The following is a 19,466-nucleotide window of genomic DNA, read 5'->3' on the forward strand; positions in this document are numbered from 1 at the left end:
CATGACAGCACAAACCAGACAGATATGAGACATAGCAAGGGCATCAGAAGGCTGTGCGATGCCTTGCTTCGCCTGCTTTTAGATGAGAACGTTCTAAAGAAAGCACCAGATCCTCTGCGGGACGCCTGACAGAAACTAGACATAAGGCAAGCAGCCGCAGCGACTCCTACAGGAGAAGGTCGAGGCGTCATGAATCGTCCCAACCGTGGGATTCCGTACATATAGGGCTGCAGATGTCAATGTCGTGCTGGCCGGGCCCCCTCCCTCATTTGCGCCTCCAAAGGTAGCAACTGGCAACACCTCTTTTTCTGACTATCGGTGTACAGCATTCCCCTGATGCTGTCGAATTACTCTATTTTCCACTGTTTATAAGAAGACAGACATTCCCAGCATCGGCGGTGTGATCTGCAACGGCTCTTCCCGACTGACTTGTCAGCTTCTCAACGGTAAAATAGCGATCGTCTCTCAAAGATCCCAACCATGTGGAACGCCTGATCTAACGGCAACATAAGGATCACCTTTCATGCAAGTAACCACAGCCACATTTTAAATATGGCATGCATGCGGAACGGTATTGCCTTGGCAACGGTTATTGCGAATAGAGTCGATCGTTCCCCATGTGAGGCTCGAGCTGTAGGGCTTCGTTTCTTTGAAACACAGCTTGGTCCCAGTTGCGGTCAAAATGAACGACATGAATCTCCGTCAAGCCGGTAATTGCGACTTGCATTTGCCAAGAGTATTCGGCGAGGCTCTGCGTAAAAAAGACAATTGTTGAACTGTGCTGTCCGACACGAAGTCAAAGGACATGGTGTACTCTGATGTACAACCGTCGAACCCAAAGAGTGACATGGCGGCGTCCATGCTGTGAGCGCAAGGTCCCCAGTGTCAACACCTGTCTTCCAACCTGGAGTTGCTATGCGATCGATTTTCCAACAACCTAATTCCGAAAATCGTGCTGACTTACTACAAAGCATTTTGGGGGCTCCTTGACGATCGCAAAGAAAAAAGAACTTCGGAAAACATCAGCCTTTCCAATCAGACTTGTGATTGTGAACGGAAAGACGTTGACAAATCAAGGAAAGGACTCCACTTAATCACTTTGCCAAATACTCAACAGTCCTAGTGTGTGGGTCCAAGATTCTTACCTCTTGTCACTGACAACATATCTATCTCATCGGAGATGCCGGCGGCAGCGAAGTCCGAACTGCATCGAAATATTGGAAGCTGCAGTCATCGCCGAGCATCAACAAGCGTACCATTTCTCCTCACCAATCATCCAATCAAACGCAACCGTGTCAGCCCTACACCGCAAAATCTTGAACGGTGCCATTACACATAGCGCGTGCACCTGTAAGCAAGGCCGACGATTCCGCTGCCCCATAAAGAATCTTCATTGAACCCGTCACGGAGGCAACCGAGCGGCAGTGTAGTATCTCTACATGTAAGCTTGGACCCTCAGACCGCAATAATTGCCGCAAGAGTGAGATCCCTCCGGTGCGGATCAGGCGTCCTTTCAATGTTGGGGGCCGGTTCGGAGAATGAGGCACAGCCCTACGGATTACAAGGGGGTGTGGGGGCTAAGCCATGCGATCAATTGCAGAATGAGGGAAATCTGCGAGAGGACGTGTCTGAGGGTGGTTGGATAATGATGGGAGTAGGCCTGACGGGGACCGGAGCGGAGATTTGATGGTGTAGAACGAATTGGGTTAGTGCGCACGTGATCATAGGTGATGTTGCCATTGATGTTACACTTCACTTCACTTCACTTCACTTCACTTCACTTCACACATATATCTGAAGGATATTTGAAGGTATTGTAGTCATTCGTTCATACACAGTCGTATCGTCGTTAGAGCATCCACATCCATCCATCCAAGCCTGTCGGCATTCCCATCAAGGGTTCGCCAACACTCCACCGCCTGGAGACTTCTGGGAGATCTCGTCTTCTCTAACAAGGTCTGCATTTACCAAGGAAGCTGGAGCGGTATAGGTAGCTTGTCTTTCGGACCCAGAACAGCCTCTGCGGATCCGATGTCACTGTTCTCAGGTCAGCCATGTGGAAGGAGTAGAGCAGAGGACAAATTAACATACGCAGCTCCTCTGGGGGCCCAGAACTCTCCAGTATGCTCGATAGTGAACGTCTTGATCCACTCGACTAGTGATTCTGCAGCAACATCAGGGGTAACAGCTCCGCCCGAATCCCAGAACTTGTCAAAGCCCACACCTTTAGTCATATCTGTTCTCATGAACCCAGGATGCACAATCCCCACCGCCACGCCTCTATCCTTGAGATCCACGCTCAACAGCTTCCCGCTCATGTTCAGCGCAGCCTTGGACGCATGATGGCCGTAGTTGCCTCCACCATCATACACCAACTTGATGCTTCCGCCCTCACTCGACACAAGTATGACCTTTGTACCCTGTGAAAGAAGCGGCTTTGAGGTCGAGGATGGTGTGTAGTTCCCGAGCGCAGACACCAAAAGGGTAGGCCCGATAGCGCAAGTCTTGTACATAGCTAGTTGTTTGTCGAAGGAGGGCTCCTCAAAGGTTTCGGTTACGAAGTAGCCTGCGGTTACAACGATGATGTCGAGAGAGGTTATGGAGTGAGCTTCGAGATATTTGATGAGGTTCGGTCCGGCGTCGGGGGTAGAGAGGTCAATAGAGGGGATGTAGGATAGGTTCTTGTCTAGATGGAAATTGTCTTTAGCATTCGCGCGCAATAAAATGGATTGGAGCTGTATAAAGCTCAACTGAGGGTTGGGAGAATGAAATAAGCCTATTGCGTACCATCAGATGGGGGGTTCGAGCTTCGAGCTGTAGCATAGACGTGGTGGCCGATTGAGGTGTACTGTTTAGCTACGGCAGCTCCCAGGCCACGCGTGGCTCCAACTATCAAGACGTTCGGCATGTTGACGATATTAATTGAGAGATTTGTGAAGGGTTAGTTGGAAGGGGCCATGTTTAAAGCACGATATTGTTATGAGCGATGACGAAGCTTGACGCAGCTTTGACGCAGTTGCACTTATCGATAACAGACACCCTTGCTCCTCCTCTGATGCCTCATTCATTTCATTCATCTCATTCATCCACATCATCCACTTCATCAAAGAGGTTGTTTCCTTCATGGAACTTCTATTCCGTGTCAAAAGCGACCAGGAAGATGTTGTTTATTGATGAATGCAGCTCAGGGGCTACGGCCCCGCACTTCCTTATCCGTTCATGACGTTCTCGATCCACCCTCAACCATCTCCACGCCTTTCACCCTTCACAATATCAACAATGCCTACGTTCTTACCTCAACACAAGCCCCTCGCGGCTCCGACTTCTGGCGGTCGAAAACAGTGGTCACTTGCTTCCACGTGAGATGACACCTTCCTCACATACGGCCTTCCACTATTCAATTCACCGCCAAAGACCGATGCCCTCCCAATTCACCCGTCTCCTCCGACCAGCACCAATCCTCAGCATCTTAAGCCTCATCGCTATCCCCTTGGTTCTCACCGCCACCATGTCCAGTTCCACGCTTAAAGCAGCTTCCGCCTCGACCTCCACCACCTATCCCATAACCTCATATAAACCCCGCCACACCACCTGGCCCTACACCCCCGCGGACTTTCTCCGACAGGACCTCACCCCCGACACCTCCTTCTACTCCTCGCCACGCTTCGTAACCCATATCGACGAGCACGCCATCGCAGCCCTCAAAGCTTACTACGCCTCCGTCCTCCCCCGCCACGGCCGCATCCTAGACTTCTGCTCAAGCTGGATTTCACATTTTCCCCCGTCCCTAGAGTCGGCGGTAGAGAAGGGAGAGCTAGCGGTGGTCGGGATGGGCTTGAACGCGCGCGAGCTGGATGCGAACCCCGTTTTGGGCGAAAACGGTGGGCCGGGGCGGATCATGAGAGACCTGAACGAGGACCCAGACGTGTCGGTCGCAGTCAACAGCGGGGAGCTGTTCGATGCCGCGACTTGCGTGGTGAGTATCGACTATCTCACGCGGCCGGTGGAGGTGCTACGGAGTTTGGCGGGGGTGGTGAAGCCGGGTGGTAGGGTGCATTTGGTGGTCAGCAATCGGTGTTTTCCGACGAAGGCGGTGCGGAGATGGTTGAGGGTCGATGAGGAGGAGAGGTTGATGATGGTGGGGGATTATTTGTATTTTGCGGGATGGACGGAGATTGAGATTGTGGATTTGAGCGGAGGGGAGGAAGAGGAGAAGAGCGCGTCGGGGGTTGCAGGGCTGATGAGGTGGGCGGGGATGGGAGGGCATGATCCGCTATGGGTTGTTAAAGGGGTTAAGAAGGTTGATTAGGAGAGGCTGGAATGGGAGTCAAGATTCCCCGCCTAGAGAGCTTCGATATGATGTTTTCAGAACTAAAAGGCTGGAATGGACTTTCCGATGTGGGAGTTGAGAGCTCATGTCGATCCCCAGGAGCTTGGATTGAAGTCCCCGGAGAGGGAGCACTTACACCTCCGGGAGTTGCTCTCCTTACCCCAGATACCCAGAACGAGACACGTTATTCGCAGTAAAAATTTTAATAGCCATTCGTTAATTGTAGTGTACAGCTGCCCGCAAACGCCTAAACCTCCCATTGACACAAGTGATAGAGAGGATCGAAAAGAAGAGTTTCTTCGTAGTACGTTCAGTGCAGTGTCCTCAATCCCTCCTCAATGGCAATTCCGAGTGCACCAAATCCGAGCACAGTCCAAAGCCAGTGGTTGCTCAATTCCTTCGCAGCGGGCCAGAACGAGTTCTTCTCGTTGCGGAATTGCTCCAGCTGCTTCAGCTTCTCGGGGTCTGACATGGAGTATCGACGCGTCTGGCTAGCTTCGTTCTCCTTGTCTCCACCGAAGTAGCGCAGGAAGAGGTAGTTGGCAAGAGGGCCGAGGAGCTCAACAGGTGCAAGCATGTCGGAGCCGTAGAGAAGTACGATGAAGGAGAGGTGGACGAATGTGTCGCCGAGATAGCTAGATTAGTCAGTAGTGTGTTAAAATAGTATATCGGAAGGGTACTCACTTCGGATGGCGGACAATGCTCCAAACGCCTTCCTTGGTCAGACCGCCTTTGCCCTCTTTTTTGTGCTGATCGAGTTGATAATCGGCGATCGTCTCAAGAGCAAGCCCAGCAGAGAAGATACCCACAGCAGCCATCTGGACGTACGGGTGGTACCCCATCAGGACAGCACCCTCATGTCGGAACGGCGCAGTGAAGGGCAAGCTGATGATACTTTGGATGAGAGCTTCAGGGAGGAAGGTCGTGAGGAGAGATTTGGTCCAAAAGTCATCCTCTTTCTTGACCTCGTCATACCTGGGGTCGTCTTTACCACGTTTGATGGAGCGAGAGGCAACGCGGTAGAAGAGTCGGCCGCCCCAAAGCGTGACGCCAGTTAGAACGAGACGCTCATGCCAGGACAAGCGATTCAGAGCTTGGGAGAGGGTGAATCCAGCATACACGCGACGTCCAACGGCAGACCACCACGCATTGACGACCTGTCCGCTGGGCCAAATCCAGTCTTTGGCTTCAACACGGTTGGTGTAGCGGGCAGCTCCCCAGGCGATGACGGCGAAGCCGGAGTGCAATGCAAGAGAAGGCGCAAGCGTGTCTTTGAAGATGCCGACGTCGAAGAGAGAGGCGGACTCGACGTGGATCTTGGAGTGGAAGGAGTCTTTGATAGTGGTGTTGTCCTGGTTGAGGTAGAATTGATGCGGTTTGCGGTCAGCTACTTGGACCTCAACAGCAGGGATTTTGCCCTCTTTGATGCCCGAGCGGTCGAACCATCCAGCCATGGTTGAAGCTTTGGAGGGGAGGGGAGAGAGGAGAAAGTGTGGAGATGACGGATTCGGAGAGGGCGGCAAGGCGTGTTTATTCGACACAACTTCCCCGCAAACTGACGGACAATGATGTAACCGCCAGGTAACGCGGGGTGCGATCGCCTGACTGGTTTCTTCGTTGACTCTTCATTATTAATGCTACTGTTAGCAGCTCTTCACTCCTGCTGTCGTAAATGGCATGTCCAAGGCGTGTCCTATTTCCTCTCCAAAATGTGGAGTGAAGTGCAAGGATGGAGTGAGATACAAGATCTGAGAGGGTGGTCTGTGCACGGGCCTCAACCTCAGGCCAAGCATCGCGAGCTTTCGTCCCATCTCTCCTCCACCAATGTGCCTCACGGCGCCGCTATGTACATGCTATCTCACCAAGACGCAGACGCTTAATTCCGCGTTCGAAGAAATCAGATACGTGGTCCCAACCTTCCCCGCACTTTCGGGGAGCCTCAACGCGTTATCATGAGCGACAAACGAAACATGCTGCAGGCCCGATCTGCCATGCCGTCGAAGTATCTTCCCTTGCTCTCATTCTCCCTTTTCTCAATTCTCTGTCAATGCAAGAGAACGAATATCAGCGTCTATGATGCAACTCAGGGGACTTCGAGGTTTCGCCCCAGGTTGGGGTGCATCTTTCATATCATGTATTTACAGACTACCTACAATATTGGCCAAGGGAGTACTGCCACAATTACGCTCTATTTTCTAGATATGATTAGTAATGGCCTCTATTGTGCGCTATTTCACTATTGCACATGCTCACAATTCCAATTCACCAGCGGCGGTGGCCCGCGCTTCTTCCCGTCATCTATTAAAAAATCTCAAGCACGCCGCGACTAAGATTGTTCTCCAAATGACTACTGCCCGCGGTCACGGCACATCGCACCTCACACTCTTTATCTACCTCCAACCCCTCACCATCCTCCCTCCTCCCTCCATTGCCAGCAAAACCGACTCGTCCGCAGCAGAACCTTAGCATCGCAACGCCATGGCGGGTCGCCCCAAACGCAACGCGGAAAAGCCTCAGCGCTTAATCGAAGAACTTTCAATGGATCGTGGCTCTGAAACTCCCAAGTCTGGAACCTCCAAGGCGGCTCCTGCGATCAAGCAGTCCAAGAGAAAGAGAGTGACTGCCAAGGTACATTCCTCCGGTATTCTATTTCTACGAGAGCTTAGGCGCTAACTGTGTTCCAGGGTATTCAGCACCCAAAGAATCTGAAGTCCGTTGGCTCTGCGCCCTTGGGCAAGGCGCTGCTGACCAAAATACCTTCCGACGAACCTGGACCGAAACGAGCGCGTCGAAGCACAGCCAAGGAAGCCGATGAGACAGAGAAGAAGAGCCTCATCGTTAAGCTACGAACACCCAGCTTGCCTGCCACCGAAAATGCGGGAGATTCGAGCAATATCGCGAAGTTGAACGATTCCGGCCTTTACGCCACGAAGCAAATAGGAGAGTCGAGCTCAAGCGGTGAATCCGAAGTCGGCGAAGACGAGGATGAATCAGTCAGCAACACGGGTCATGAAGCTTCTTCAGCGATGCCAAAACAGGGCGAACTCACCTTGAAGTCCACCGGCCTGCGCCGCGATTCCGCGCAGTCTCTCAGAGCAGTAAACCGGGGTATTCACGTCCCTCACGGCTCTCCCGGCAGGACTCCTCCTATGTACGCCAGGTACACATTGTCCCAGAGTCCACATGCGACGGGCGTTCCTTACGAGTACAGGTCCTCTGAAAGCTTTGATCCGACTGTCACGCCTAGCAAGGATGAGCCACATTCGTTCGCTTCCGCCCACGCTGACGCCTTTTCCGAGGTTGCTACACCTGCCACGTCTAACAAGAAAGAGCCACGTTCGCTTGCTTCCATCTATGCCGACGCTATTTTTGAGCCTGCTACACCAGTCCAGCCCCGCGATGAAGACTACGACACGGACCAGGACACTCCTGTCTCGTCTATCGAAAAAGACCACCATGGCATCATCCTTCTCGACGACGCCTACACGCCCAACGAGGATCGCGGTGAAACGCCCATCGAAAGCCTACCGAGGACCACCGACTCTCCATACCTGTTCGACGAGACCGATTTCCTCGAAGACGAATCCTACGGCCTCAAGCTCAATGACAACAACCCCACTCGCGCTCGTGATGCTTTGATCGTGTACCTCAGGGATGACCGCGATCTCATCAATATCCAACGCAAGAAGATCGCACGAGACATGGAGATTAGGGCTTTCATTCGCGCGCATCCGAAGTGGGATCGTTGGGGATTCTACGAGAACCAGAAGGAACTGATGAAGAAAGGTGCGGTCGGAGAACCGAACGGTCCGAGGTGGGAAGTCAACCCCGGCGGATACAAGACCATCTATGACGTGAACCCTGGCAAGTACGACCTGTCCGTCACAGTCATGGATCAGCCGCGTGACCTGACTGTCATTCGCCGCGTTCTGGCGTATGCAAAGGTCCGGTACAGGTATAATTGGGTTCACCTGGCCAGCTCCTTCAGAGACGAGCTGCCCATTCGCACAATGGAATTCGAAGCGGAGATTGTGGAGATGATAGAAAATGTGGGCTTTCCCAAGAAGCTGTGCGAAGATGTAGCTGGCGATATTGAGGAGATCGACTCGGATTCGGATTCTGATGACGATGAGGAGGATCCAAACGAGGGTCAGGTCCAGTATCAGGCCCAGGACGACGACGATGCATACGAGGAGCCCTATGTCTTCAAGTACTGGGCTGAAGAGGATGAGGAGGAGCAGGAGTGAGTTTGTGCATAGGGATGACGAGCTCAAATGCTGAAAAGAATTGTCGGGTCTGTACAACGATGGCTGTTGAGAGACGGCGGATGTCAGACTTCGGCGGTTCAGCTTGATGTTGCTTTTATTGCTGCTTAGTATATTTAGCACGGCTACCAGCAGCTTTCCATAAATTGATGCGAATAAAAACTATACTATCATTTCTTCTAGGCTCTGAGAATGTGCTATACGGGATAATAATCTGAGTTAACCAGGCCAACTCCCTATGGGCGTCTTGCAATTGCTTAGAGGTAAGTGCTCGTCACAAGGCCGAATGCGGAGACATAGGACATTATAGGAAGGCTTCCAAGAAGACCCTATCCTCGAACATTGTTGTATTCTGTCCTACTGTTTGAAATTCCATTCTACATTGCCTCGTCATAGATATTCTTACACTCGTGCCTCATAGTATTTCCGCGTTCCGCATGAGAGTGAAGTACGGCATTTTGGACAACTAGTAAACTCACGAGGCTACCCCAAACAGTGTCAGCATATTGTACGCAGATTGGAAGTGTATTTGCTGCCCCCGGTTTCTGGTAGTGCATTGAAGCCCCACGAAACAGTGGCAAGAACGTGTACGGATATCTATGACAAAGCACTGCACCATAAGCCATCGCAAAGGAAGCACCCATCTCCAACACTCTCCTCCTCCTCCCTCAACCTATACCCCCCCAGCCCCATCGATCCTTCCAAACCCCACCTGCTCCCAACCCCCCTCGTCAATATGCAACCCCTCATGCTCCTCCCCCAGCACGCTTCTTCAACGGCAAGCTCCCCGGCTCCCCCTCCCAACCACCCACTCTTTCACCCGCCTCCAATCCCGACACGTCTGCTCCCTCTCCGTCTCCACCACGAGATCCCTGCTCAATATCCCAGATCTACCGGAGTTAGCGTCACCGGCGTGAGGTCCGCGTGAGACAATATAGCTTGCAGCAGGTGGTCAATGCAGTGGTCGACAAGCATACGCATCTTCATGCGGTACGCATGCGAGCGCATAGCGGAGGTGTGGTGGCATGGCTCTGTGTACTAGTCCGGGTCGATCTACTGGCGGATGGTGTTTATCCCATGTGCTCAGTTTGGGGTGGTTTCCCGGTCTCCTAAAAGCTTATACATAAAATTCAGTTCTCGTGTGTAGTGTGACTGGCGTAATATCGGAAAGACAAAATGGTCCTAGACACGACTGTATCATGTGGAAATTGAAATTGTGCGTATATTGAAGTAGCCAACGTGTGCATCCCCACCAACCATTCGTATCGTAAGAGTGCGCCGAAGGTGTCACTTTGCGGCTTGAGCGATGAACCTGAACATTTTAAGGCGGACCATATAAGCCCTTGGTAGACTCCATCCACATCATGAACCACGGGGATCCTAACTGCCTCTCTTGAGGCCTTGCGCGAAACTTGAGACCTCTCTTGATTTCTTCGGCACCAAGCTCCAGCGTGTGGACCATGTCTCCGTCCATACAAGGGTAAGACCATCGTTTCTGCTGGAATTCTTTGTAGTCGTACTTGGTTGGGGGCTGGAGGTTGAACAGCATGCCGTTTCCCCCAGACCTGAGATTCGACATACGAAGCTTTGTGAGTGCTGGCATTCCCGACAAATGCGAGAAGATTGCTTCCCAGGTGCCTGTGGTGAGGCGGACCTCTCTGAGCTCGAAGTGGTTGAGCTTGGGGTGTTTCTCTAGAAAGAGGAGTAAGGACTCAGCTGTCGTGGGTACGCCTCTGAGAAAGCACTGCTCAAGCGCTGGCAAGTGGACTTCGCTTGCCACCGTGTTGAAGATCCGGTCGTAGCTCTTTGTGGAACCCTGCAACGTGTTATAGAGGTGCAGGTCAATGGCCTCGAGATTTGGCATAAACTGCAGCAGCTGCGCGACACCGGGGAAGTTGTCGTGTGCCAAAGCCTCCGGGTCATCGGCCTTCAGCAGTCCCGCGCTCGAGGTGCCAAAGGCGTCCTGATAGATTTTTTCGACGCCTTGAAGGCCTTCACGGGCTTCGAGAATCTTCGAAAAGTTGCACACGACGCGTGTCGATATGCTGAGAGCTACGTTCTTGACGTGGACTCCAGCTTCTACAAACCCGGCAGTTTCAAGAGCAGCTATGTGATCTGTGATCTCGACAGAGGGAATGCTGCAGCGATGGGTCTCGCGATAGAAGGTGAGAGTTTCGACTTCGATCCCGCTCCGGGCAATCGCCAGCGTAGTGATGTCAAAGACCTGGGTTGCGCGTGCCCAAATCGCATACCACTCTCTGGTAGCCTGTGTACTCACGGACTTTCCCGGTGCCTGGATGACGGAAGCGTCAAGTTCGATGAAGTCTAGTTTAGCAAAGGAGCGGAAAGCTGACTCTAGCATAGAAGTGGTTGAGTCGTCAGGTTGGTTGCTCGATTCTTTGATACGAGCACGTAGCCATTCGAGGTCGGACTTCGCTTCCTGGAGCTCCTCTTCGGTGCATGCTGGCTCGGTAGTGCTCATGAAAGGGCCATTCCTTGTAGTAATTCGTTTTCGTTTTGTAGCCAACAGACATTCGAGCTCCGAGGGATCATAGATGATGGCTCGGACTATGACATGTTTTACCGCTGGGCCCAACTGTGTATGGGAAGCGATTGCGTTGAGCTTATCTAAGCTCCCCTTCGTCAGGTCTGTTGACTGGGTGTTGAAGAAGCTCTTGAAATATGGCCCTATGCAGGTATTGCTGAGGTCTTTGCAGCTTAGCCGAAGATTCTTGAGAGAAGCCAGATCGAGACTGGAGATGATTCTCTCCACAACCTCGGGTGGTAAGCCTAGAAGAGGTGGATTCGACGAAATCTCCATTATTGTAGAATAGGGTAGCTTGAGTTGTTCGGATACGATAATGAGGCGAGAAGAGAGTATAGGAAAGTTACGAAAGAAGTAGGTACTTGGAATATAGGATGGATGGGAATGAGAGTGGCACAATGGCTGATGCCTGGTAGCACTGCCTCCCGACTCTATTCTTAACCATCTACAGAGTAGGCGGCTATTGCAGACTCTGAGTCATACCAGAATCCGCAGCCGAGAGTAAGAAAACACTTTTGCGATGTTTCGTGATGATGTTTGATGGTTATGGTTGGCTTCGCGAGATTCAGGATAGATTTGAAGTGGGACGCATCCATCTCAACAAAGCAACCTTGGAAGTCTTGGATTAGCGGGGAGCTGAAGCCCGGGGGCTACGTCCCGAGTGCCTGTGTGGCTAGCGGAATGATAAAGGAATAACATGCCGAACAAAGCAAGTCTTGGTGTTTCAACAAGGTGCGTAGGTGTGGGAAGCTGAGATGAGATTGGATTAAATTCTGAAAAGCTCGGATCAAGGTGCGATTGGTAGGTAAAAGACACTATTCTACAAACCACGTGACTGCAGACGTTTACTTCTGGCATCACTTTCGCTCCTATGAAGCCTGTGCACACCTTCATGTTACTGAATGCGGAGCTTCAAGGAGCTTCCGAGAACCTAAACGAAATGGATGTTCTTCATATTGAAGAAGCTTAGTTTCACTGAGCCACATCAAATAGTAGGCAGTTGTGAAAACTATCTTGAAGCCCATCAGTTTGTTTAACGCGCTGGATTGATAGGACTTGTAGAATGTATAATCACAGCTTGATGAGCAACCTGAAAACATTTCACGTTTCTAGTCATTGATGGGTATACTCCTATAGTACAACCACATGCTCAGTCCTCTCACGGCCCATATATATACATACCCATCGATCCCACCCTACTCATCTACAAATCCCAACATCTCCCCAACCTTCACCTTTTGCCCCTGCTTAATCTTCCAACTCCATCCCCCGGGCCTCTGGCCTTCAACATATCCTTCATCAAAAGTCGGCCGGCGGCCCTTCGGTGCCTCAAATACAAGCACAATCGTACTGCCCAGCTGGAACCCGCCCATCTCCTCTCCTCTCTTCAGCGCATGCCCACCGAGGACGGAACTCGCGTTCTCGTACGTAGCCTCGGAAAACCCAGAATACAACTCCCCACGCTTGGCCGCCTCCTCGGCAGCGCGATCAGCGGCCGTGTCCGTATTCAAACTATTCGTACGCAGTTCGCGATCGAAGTTGACGACGATAGAACCGACGTTGGTCGCGCCGACAGGGGTAAAGCTAAAGAAGCCCCAGCGCCAGCGACCAAGAAGCACGACACGCTCGTTTAGAGTGAAAAGGCCTGGCAATGTGCGCTGTAGATAGGGTGATACGCTATAAAGCTCCCCGGCGAAGTGGCGGCGGGATTCGACAACCCAGGAGGCTGGGGAATGGAAGCGGTGGTAGTCGCCCGGCGCGAGGTAGATGACGCAGTAGTACAGAGCGGTGGGATCTTTGGAGGGGGTGGGTGCCCACCAGGAACGTGAGGACTCGGCGAGAGCCAGGTCAGCGCGGACTTCGGCTTCAGAGGAGGCGCGGGGCGAGGTCGACTGGTCGACTGGCATCTCGCCGGGTTCGTTGCCTTTCGGTTGGGGGCTGGAGAAAAGGTTGGGTAGCGTGTACGATATGCCGTTTATCTGGGCAAATTCTTCATCGGCGCGGATAATCTCTTCGTCGCCGGTGCGGGCACGGGAGCCGCTAGGTTGGGCCGAGTTGGGAGATGAGGCGATGTTGGAGGTTGGTATTGACCCGTTTGAAGACTTTGGACGGACAGAGCCTAGGAGCGCGTCTAGGCTGTACGTTACGCCTTTTACTTGCTCGACTTCGCCATTGTCAATGATGCCGAACTGGATTACTTTGCCATCGGCTGGCGAGACAATGGCGTTGGGGGAGGGGTCAATGGGCCGAGAGCCGGGCTTTAGGGTACGGTAGAAGAAAGACGCGAGATTTGGGTAGGTATGGAGGTCAGGCTCGGCGACTTCCGAGAGACTGGACTGGTATTAGCATGACGCATTAGGTCGATAGTGTCAAGTAAGGTTTACTTCACGCCAAATATAAAAGAGTAGAGTTTGAAGCCGGGCACGCGAAGGTAGTATGGTATTTCTAGTTCATTGAAGCGACCCCATATCCTCGATAGTGCCTTCAATGGTAACGTAGACATTATTTGAACTTGCCTAGAGGTATGATTGTTAGTCTCGTGGTTTAGATAAAGCTGAGGCGTGCGAGACGTACCACGGTCCACTTGGGCGTATCCTCTCCCTCTTCTTAGGCTTACCGCCATCTGGTCCACTCCCATAACTGCTCCTCTCCTCCTCTTGTATCCGTTGCTCCCGTTGTTGGACTCTGTAGAACTGGAAAAGACCGAGGAACCCAATGCCGAGGCCGATTGGGATAGGCTTCCACTCAATCTTCGTAGACTTCAGAGCGGCATTCAGCCGTGACCGGAAGGACTCTTTCGTCTGCTGTTGTTGCTCTTCTAACAGAGGTTTTGTCCAGGCAAAGGTCCTTGAGGGCGCAGGATTGCGGACATGTACGATGCGGCGAAGGGTCCCGCGGTAGACAACGATGCAGTCGCTGCTAATGGGCCGAATTGCGGCGTGGCTCGCCGTATAGGCTCGGCGGGAGCATGCTAAAGACATATCTAGGTCATACTAACAGAAGAGGGTGGGATTGAAGGTATGCACACGGAGATGCTTTTTGCCGCATGACATTCGTTCATGCCAAGGTCGATCGAAGCGGCGCGGTTTGATGGGTGATCGCCGGCGAACCACAACGTGTCTGGAAACAACACCACCTATCCACCATCCACCACTGCGCCAGCGTTCGCTTTCTTGTGTCCAAAACACTATAAGCTACTGGTGGCCATGCTGGCTGCTCACCTCTCAACCCCATCATAACTTCCACATCTCTCGCTATCCTCTCCGTCGCCATGTCCGATCCCAGCGCGGCAGCACCGGCCGAGCAGACCTTCATTGATTTGAAGGTTCTGTCTCCTTCCACCGAGGTCGATGGCGACATGTTCTTCAAGCAACTTCCGGCGTCAACGACGGTGGCAGAGCTGAAGCTCAAGATCAAGGACCAGATTGCCGCGAAGCCCGCGGTGGAGCGTATGAGGCTGATCTATAGAGGGCGGGTCATGGCAAAGGAGTCGGACACTATGACCGATGTATTCGGCCGCGATGAGGTAAATGAATACTCCTCGTACCTGCTCTTGAGCTCTGAAACTGATATCCTGCCAGATCCGCGCCTCAAGTGAACAGAGCTTGCATCTTGTCCTCCGCGAATTCGCCCATTCTTCGCATCCTCATAACCCCAGTAGCACTTCCTCCACGCCGATACCCCGAAATTCAGTAACTCCAGCTCCTCGCTCTTCCACCGTGCCTCCCCAGAACCCTTTCCGAACTGGTCCTCCTTCCCCCGCACTTGGAGGCCCGACCCCTCCACCTCAAACGAATCCCTTCAGGGCTCCAGCTCAAGGCCGTCAACCCGTACAGCCACACCAGAACCACGTACATCACATGCGTCATCACCATAACGCGTTTCCTCACCTACAACCGTTTCCATTCCCAATGAACGGCCAGCCAGGAGTGCCGCCACAGCTACCCATTCCGCCTGAGCTTCAGAACCTCCTCCAGCAGCAGGCACAGCAGCAAGCGCAAGCAGCAGGACAGCTCGGCACTAACCAGGCTGGGCCTCAGCAAAATGGGCAGACTCCACCCGAGCAGCAAAATGGGGCGGAATCAGGGACGCAAACCAACGCCAGAGCACCAGCTTCAAGGAATGCTTTCCAAGATTACGTAGCTCGGCAGCAACAGCAGAGAGCCGCTACAGGTTCCCCTGGCGCCGGAATCAATGGAGCTAATGCTACCCCAGGCGACAACAGGGAACCGGGGAATGGAACACCGCCAGGATTACCTTTTGGTGCTATACCTCCAAACACTTCTAGCACGATCAGACACGAAGGCATAGGTCCAAACGGACAGCGCTGGACTATGACCGTCAACAGCACTAATGTTACCACTGGCCCTGGCCAACAACCTCCTAACTTCGGCCGTGCATTTCCCCACCCTCCCCATATGCCCCTGCCTCCGTTTATGAACGGACGGATTGGAAGTCCCAATCCCAATAGACAGATTTATTCAAATATGGACCGAGACCTGGCCAGAATTCGATCAAGTCTACAAGCAGCCCAGCGGGAAATGGAAAACATTAGGTTGCTTATAAATGCCGACTCTGGGGAACTTACGTCAAATCTCACGACTACAGGCTCGACTACTCCAACCTGGCGGCACGGAACAGTTCGACAACATATGCAGAACCTTCTCGGCAATCTGGACGAGTTGCAGACCGCATTAAATTCCCTTGTCGCCGATCCCCAATTGGCGCGTAACAGGGATATAGTCTCTCTACAAATGTTGAATAACAGCTTGAGACAACAAGCAGATGGTCTAGTTGAAAGCATCGATCGCCTCCAAGAGAATGTGGAGAATTCTCGAGCTACAAATACGAATGGCGCCACAGACACTAGTTCTACCTCGACTCCCACCCAAGCCAATCCCTCGAATCTGCCCCAGCCGCCAGCTTCGACTGGAACAAGTGCCCAGACACCAGCCACCGCACCCGGCCCAGAACTATTCCTCCTCTCTGGCCCTCAAGGACCCGTCGGTCTTCTCTTCGACGAAAGGGGCACTTACACGACTGCTCCATTTTCTCCAACACTCCCTTTCGATACGTTCAACCAGCAATTCAATGCGAATCGCCAAGTTCTTGCGGGCTTCGTGAACCAAGTTGCCCAAGTATATCAACAACAGCCCGCTACCAATCCTGCCCAAGGTCAGAACCAGCAACCTCAAAATGCAAACCAAAACCCTGCCACACAACCCGGTCAGCCTGCCGCACAGCAGGCACAACCAGGTCAGGCGGCAGAGCCTCCGGCAAACGGTATCGGAGTCGCAACTCATTTCTGGCTTCTCTTCAAGCTCATCGCTTTCATTTACCTCTTCGCTGGTGGTACTGGCTGGCGCAGACCGGTCATGATGGGCATTACCGGCATCATCGTGTATCTCGCGCAACTGGGCCTTTTTGAGAATCAGTTTGACAGAGTGCGCAGACATTTTGAAGCACTTCTTCCTCTTGCGGAGCGCGAGGTTGGTCCTGGCCAGCGACCGAGGCCGGAGGCTGCTCAAGGCGGGGACTCGCGCCGTGCCCCTACGCCCGAAGAGACTGCCCAGCGATTGATAAGAGAGCACGAAGAGCGGGAAAGAGGGTGGATGCGGGAAAGAATAAGAGTCGTGGAGCGCGCGGTTGCGCTTTTCGTGGCGAGTCTTTGGCCCGGGCTGGGTGAGAGGATGGTGAGGGCGAGAGAGGAGCGAGTTGCGGCGGAACGAAGGGAGGAAGAAAGGCTAGCGGCAGAAGAGCAGGCGAAGGCTGAAAGAGAAGCCAAGGAAAAGGAGGAAGCCGAGGGCGAGAAGGCCGAGGGCGAAGGCATTGGAGAGGCGGGCGAGGCCAGTGGCAGTGGCAAGGGAAAGGAAAAGGCCATTGTCCCGGAAGCTGGAGAGGCTTCTGGGTCCGAGGCGCTGCATACGAGAGATGAGGAGGTGGTTCGATGAAGCACATTTTGAGCGTTTTCCTTCTTCTAGCTTTGGCAGCGTTTTAAGGGTGTTTAATGGCTTGAAATCATTGATATCATGCTTTACAAGCAGTTGGAGAGGGATGTATCATAGGAAGGATTTCTTCGTGTAGCACACTTTCGGCCCTCGCGCTAGGTTTATTATGGACATAAGTTTTGAAGTCTTCGTAAATGCCATAACGCGAACTACACGTTCCGATAGGCTTTATTGAATCCTGAGAGGTGCGACATCTCATCGATTGTCTAAAAGTCTCCAAAACATCACGTGATCTTGCCTATAAGCGGCTAGCTCGTTTTCTAACCAACCCCGGCTCCGACTCCTTGCTTACTGTCTCACCTCTACGCATCACCCCTTTCCACATGTAACAGCCTATCGAGTCCGAGTATAAGCCGAGACGCTCATCTTCGTTTCGCAACTAAGGCCGTAAATTCGAAGACCCCGCGTCAGTGTGACAATTAGCCACTTTTGTACGGCCGTATGCAGTTCGCCGGCCCAATTATATATAAGTAGCGGACTATATAAAGCTGCCGTGGACGTCGACACTACCTGGAATCATACACAATATTCATCAGGAGTTTCCACGAACGTTTCATTCCATCCAAGGCCCTCATAGCTCATCTGTCTTTCATTACCATCACACAAAGCCGCGTAACCTACACCCTATTGCACCAGCTTGTCCATCTGCTCAACTCCCCGTTTCCCACCCGCATCTCTCCACATAATGCCGCCCCTCACCATCGCAATCATAGGCGCCGGCCCCGGTGGCCTCCTCCTCGCCCGCCTCCTCCTCCGCTCCCCACCCCCCATCTCCGTCTCCATCTTCGAAGCTGAGGCGTCCGCCACCACTCGCTCGCAGGGCAGCACTCTGGATCTCCGCCCCGGCGGCGGGCTCAAAGCCATGCGCGAAGCCGGGCTCTGGGACGAGTTCTGCGCCCACGCGCGCTGGAGCGGCGAAGCGCTTAAAGTCGTCGATAAGAAGCTCGTCACGTGGCTGAGCCGCAGCGGGGGCAGCCAGACGGAGCCGCGGGAGTGGGGCGCGGCGCCCGAGATTGATCGGCGGGTGTTGAGGGACGTGTTGCTGGGGAGTGTGGGCGAGGGGGTTGTGAGGTGGGAGAAAAAGGTTGCGAGTGTTGAGGTGGATGATGGGACGGGGAAGGGGGTGGTGAGGTTTGTGGATGGTGGGGAAGAGGGGGGGTTCGATCTGGTCGTTGGTGCGGATGGGTGTTGGAGTAAGGTCAGGGCAGCGGTGTCGGAGGTTAAGCCGGTTTATTCGGGGGTTGGGGGGTTCTCGTTTTCGATTTCGGATTGCGAGAGGAGGGCGCCAGAGGTGTGGAAGCTGGTGGATGGGGGGAGTGTGTTTGGATATTCTGATAGCAAGGGGTTGAATGGGCAGGTACTGGGGGATGGGAGTGTGAGCGTGTCGGCGTGGGGGGTGAGAGGTGAAGACTGGATGAGGGAACGTGGGTATGATGTCTACGATCTTGAGCAGGCGAGGGAGGGGACGAAGAAGGAGTATGTAGGGTGGGCGAAAGAGTTGACGAATATGCTGGATGCTGTGGATGATGATGTTGTGCCGAGGTCGCTGTATATGCTACCGGTTGATTTTGCGTGGGAGCACAAGAGGGGGGTCACACTGCTGGGCGATGCAGCGCATGTCATGACCCCATTTGCGGGGATTGGAGTTAATATGGCGTTGCAAGATGCGATGGAGTTGGCTCATGCTATCATTGACGCTGCGAAAGAGACGGGGAAGTCAGTTGGAAAGGATGTCTTGGACGAGCAGATGAGGAAGTATGAGAAAGAGCTATTTCCCAGAATGCACGCGGCACAGGAGATTACGGATGGCGCGATGAAAGACATGTACTTCACAGAGGGAGCACCGAGGACATCGATACATCGGTGGTGCTCTACGGTTGCAGGACACGACATGCATCCTCTCGTCAGGCCTGTCTTCACCGCAGCGCTTTACACGTACTTCTTCATTTTCAGGATGTTCGTTTGAAAGTCGAATTTGAAAGATCTTCCTCCAGAGCTTGTATTATACTCAGTTCCTTCTTAGATTACGTATGCAACACCTTGCTATAAAATCACCAATCTCAGGTGTAATCGTATATTCCAAGGAATTGATAAGGAGAAATCTACTATTTCTTTGCTTCTCGCGGATTACCAGTTGAATTTCCGTCGAATCGATGGCACCGTACTTAATCATACCTGCTCATAACTGCAGCTGCCGCACGCAAAATGGCTACACATTGAGCAGCACATAGTCGTGATGCTGAGCGCCCCGTCCCCACACGCACAACAATACCAAACGCGAAACCTACCATCATTGACAGGAGGCTCAGTTTGAGGAA

At 52.9% G+C, this 19,466-nt stretch overlaps 9 protein-coding genes across 9 annotated transcripts; 5 read left to right on the forward strand and 4 right to left on the reverse strand.

Moving 5' to 3' along the window:
* Positions 1-1,964: 1,964 nt before the first annotated feature.
* Positions 1,965-2,908, reverse strand: BDZ99DRAFT_514727 (NAD(P)-binding protein; the record flags this gene model as incomplete). Its single annotated transcript, XM_033724901.1, has 3 exons — positions 1,965-2,037; positions 2,092-2,686; positions 2,788-2,908. The coding sequence occupies 3 exons, from the start codon at positions 2,906-2,908 to the stop codon at positions 1,965-1,967; spliced, it is 789 nt and encodes a 262-aa protein (XP_033583082.1).
* Positions 2,909-3,092: 184 nt separating this feature from the next.
* Positions 3,093-4,592, forward strand: BDZ99DRAFT_458024 (uncharacterized protein). Its single transcript, XM_033718822.1, has one exon. The coding sequence runs from the start codon at positions 3,509-3,511 to the stop codon at positions 4,307-4,309; it is 801 nt and encodes a 266-aa protein (XP_033583083.1). The 5' UTR covers positions 3,093-3,508; the 3' UTR covers positions 4,310-4,592.
* Positions 4,593-4,640: 48 nt separating this feature from the next.
* Positions 4,641-5,784, reverse strand: BDZ99DRAFT_471392 (DUF1295-domain-containing protein; the record flags this gene model as incomplete). Its single annotated transcript, XM_033721721.1, has 2 exons — positions 4,641-4,965; positions 5,015-5,784. 2 exons carry the CDS (start codon positions 5,782-5,784, stop codon positions 4,641-4,643), a joined length of 1,095 nt encoding a protein of 364 aa, XP_033583084.1.
* Positions 5,785-6,033: 249 nt separating this feature from the next.
* Positions 6,034-6,760, forward strand: BDZ99DRAFT_129197 (uncharacterized protein). The gene has a single exon (XM_033712602.1). It carries the CDS (start codon positions 6,283-6,285, stop codon positions 6,658-6,660), a length of 378 nt encoding a protein of 125 aa, XP_033583085.1. The 5' UTR covers positions 6,034-6,282; the 3' UTR covers positions 6,661-6,760.
* Positions 6,761-8,261: 1,501 nt separating this feature from the next.
* Positions 8,262-8,721, forward strand: BDZ99DRAFT_458025 (uncharacterized protein). Its single transcript, XM_033718823.1, has one exon. The coding sequence runs from the start codon at positions 8,341-8,343 to the stop codon at positions 8,575-8,577; it is 237 nt and encodes a 78-aa protein (XP_033583086.1). The 5' UTR covers positions 8,262-8,340; the 3' UTR covers positions 8,578-8,721.
* Positions 8,722-9,719: 998 nt separating this feature from the next.
* On the reverse strand, positions 9,720-11,576 carry BDZ99DRAFT_129374 (uncharacterized protein). The gene has a single exon (XM_033712604.1). The coding sequence runs from the start codon at positions 11,414-11,416 to the stop codon at positions 9,917-9,919; it is 1,500 nt and encodes a 499-aa protein (XP_033583087.1). The 5' UTR covers positions 11,417-11,576; the 3' UTR covers positions 9,720-9,916.
* A 582-nt stretch (positions 11,577-12,158) lies between these two features.
* Positions 12,159-14,160, reverse strand: BDZ99DRAFT_494008 (phosphatidylserine decarboxylase). The gene is made up of 3 exons (XM_033723278.1): positions 13,715-14,160; positions 13,525-13,656; positions 12,159-13,471 (listed from the first exon to the last, which is right to left on the reverse strand). Exons 1-3 carry the CDS (start codon positions 14,119-14,121, stop codon positions 12,337-12,339), a joined length of 1,674 nt encoding a protein of 557 aa, XP_033583088.1. The 5' UTR covers positions 14,122-14,160; the 3' UTR covers positions 12,159-12,336.
* A 174-nt stretch (positions 14,161-14,334) lies between these two features.
* Positions 14,335-17,306, forward strand: BDZ99DRAFT_458028 (uncharacterized protein). The gene is made up of 2 exons (XM_033718824.1): positions 14,335-14,666; positions 14,722-17,306. The coding sequence occupies exons 1-2, from the start codon at positions 14,412-14,414 to the stop codon at positions 17,089-17,091; spliced, it is 2,625 nt and encodes an 874-aa protein (XP_033583089.1). The 5' UTR covers positions 14,335-14,411; the 3' UTR covers positions 17,092-17,306.
* Positions 17,307-17,481: 175 nt separating this feature from the next.
* BDZ99DRAFT_565993 (FAD/NAD(P)-binding domain-containing protein) lies at positions 17,482-19,213 on the forward strand. Its single transcript, XM_033727536.1, has one exon. The coding sequence runs from the start codon at positions 17,834-17,836 to the stop codon at positions 19,112-19,114; it is 1,281 nt and encodes a 426-aa protein (XP_033583090.1). The 5' UTR covers positions 17,482-17,833; the 3' UTR covers positions 19,115-19,213.
* Positions 19,214-19,466: the final 253 nt, after the last annotated feature.

This window comes from Mytilinidion resinicola, assembly GCF_010093595.1.
Source record: "Mytilinidion resinicola strain CBS 304.34 unplaced genomic scaffold BDZ99scaffold_2, whole genome shotgun sequence".
NCBI lineage: Eukaryota > Fungi > Ascomycota > Dothideomycetes > Mytilinidiales > Mytilinidiaceae > Mytilinidion > Mytilinidion resinicola.

Coding starts and splice junctions, on each gene's coding strand:
- BDZ99DRAFT_458024 (XM_033718822.1), top strand. CDS start 3,509: ATGTCCAGTTCCACGCTTAAAGCAGCTTCCGCCTCGACCTCCACCACC.
- BDZ99DRAFT_129197 (XM_033712602.1), top strand. CDS start 6,283: ATGAGCGACAAACGAAACATGCTGCAGGCCCGATCTGCCATGCCGTCG.
- BDZ99DRAFT_458025 (XM_033718823.1), top strand. CDS start 8,341: ATGGAATTCGAAGCGGAGATTGTGGAGATGATAGAAAATGTGGGCTTT.
- BDZ99DRAFT_129374 (XM_033712604.1), bottom strand. CDS start 11,416: ATGGAGATTTCGTCGAATCCACCTCTTCTAGGCTTACCACCCGAGGTT.
- BDZ99DRAFT_494008 (XM_033723278.1), bottom strand. CDS start 14,121: ATGTCTTTAGCATGCTCCCGCCGAGCCTATACGGCGAGCCACGCCGCA. Junction 13,657..13,714: donor ATACGCCCAAGTGGACCGTG/GTACGTCTCGCA, acceptor TCATACCTCTAG/GCAAGTTCAAATAATGTCTA. Junction 13,472..13,524: donor TCTTTTATATTTGGCGTGAA/GTAAACCTTACT, acceptor ATACCAGTCCAG/TCTCTCGGAAGTCGCCGAGC.
- BDZ99DRAFT_458028 (XM_033718824.1), top strand. CDS start 14,412: ATGTCCGATCCCAGCGCGGCAGCACCGGCCGAGCAGACCTTCATTGAT. Junction 14,667..14,721: donor ATGTATTCGGCCGCGATGAG/GTAAATGAATAC, acceptor ATATCCTGCCAG/ATCCGCGCCTCAAGTGAACA.
- BDZ99DRAFT_565993 (XM_033727536.1), top strand. CDS start 17,834: ATGCCGCCCCTCACCATCGCAATCATAGGCGCCGGCCCCGGTGGCCTC.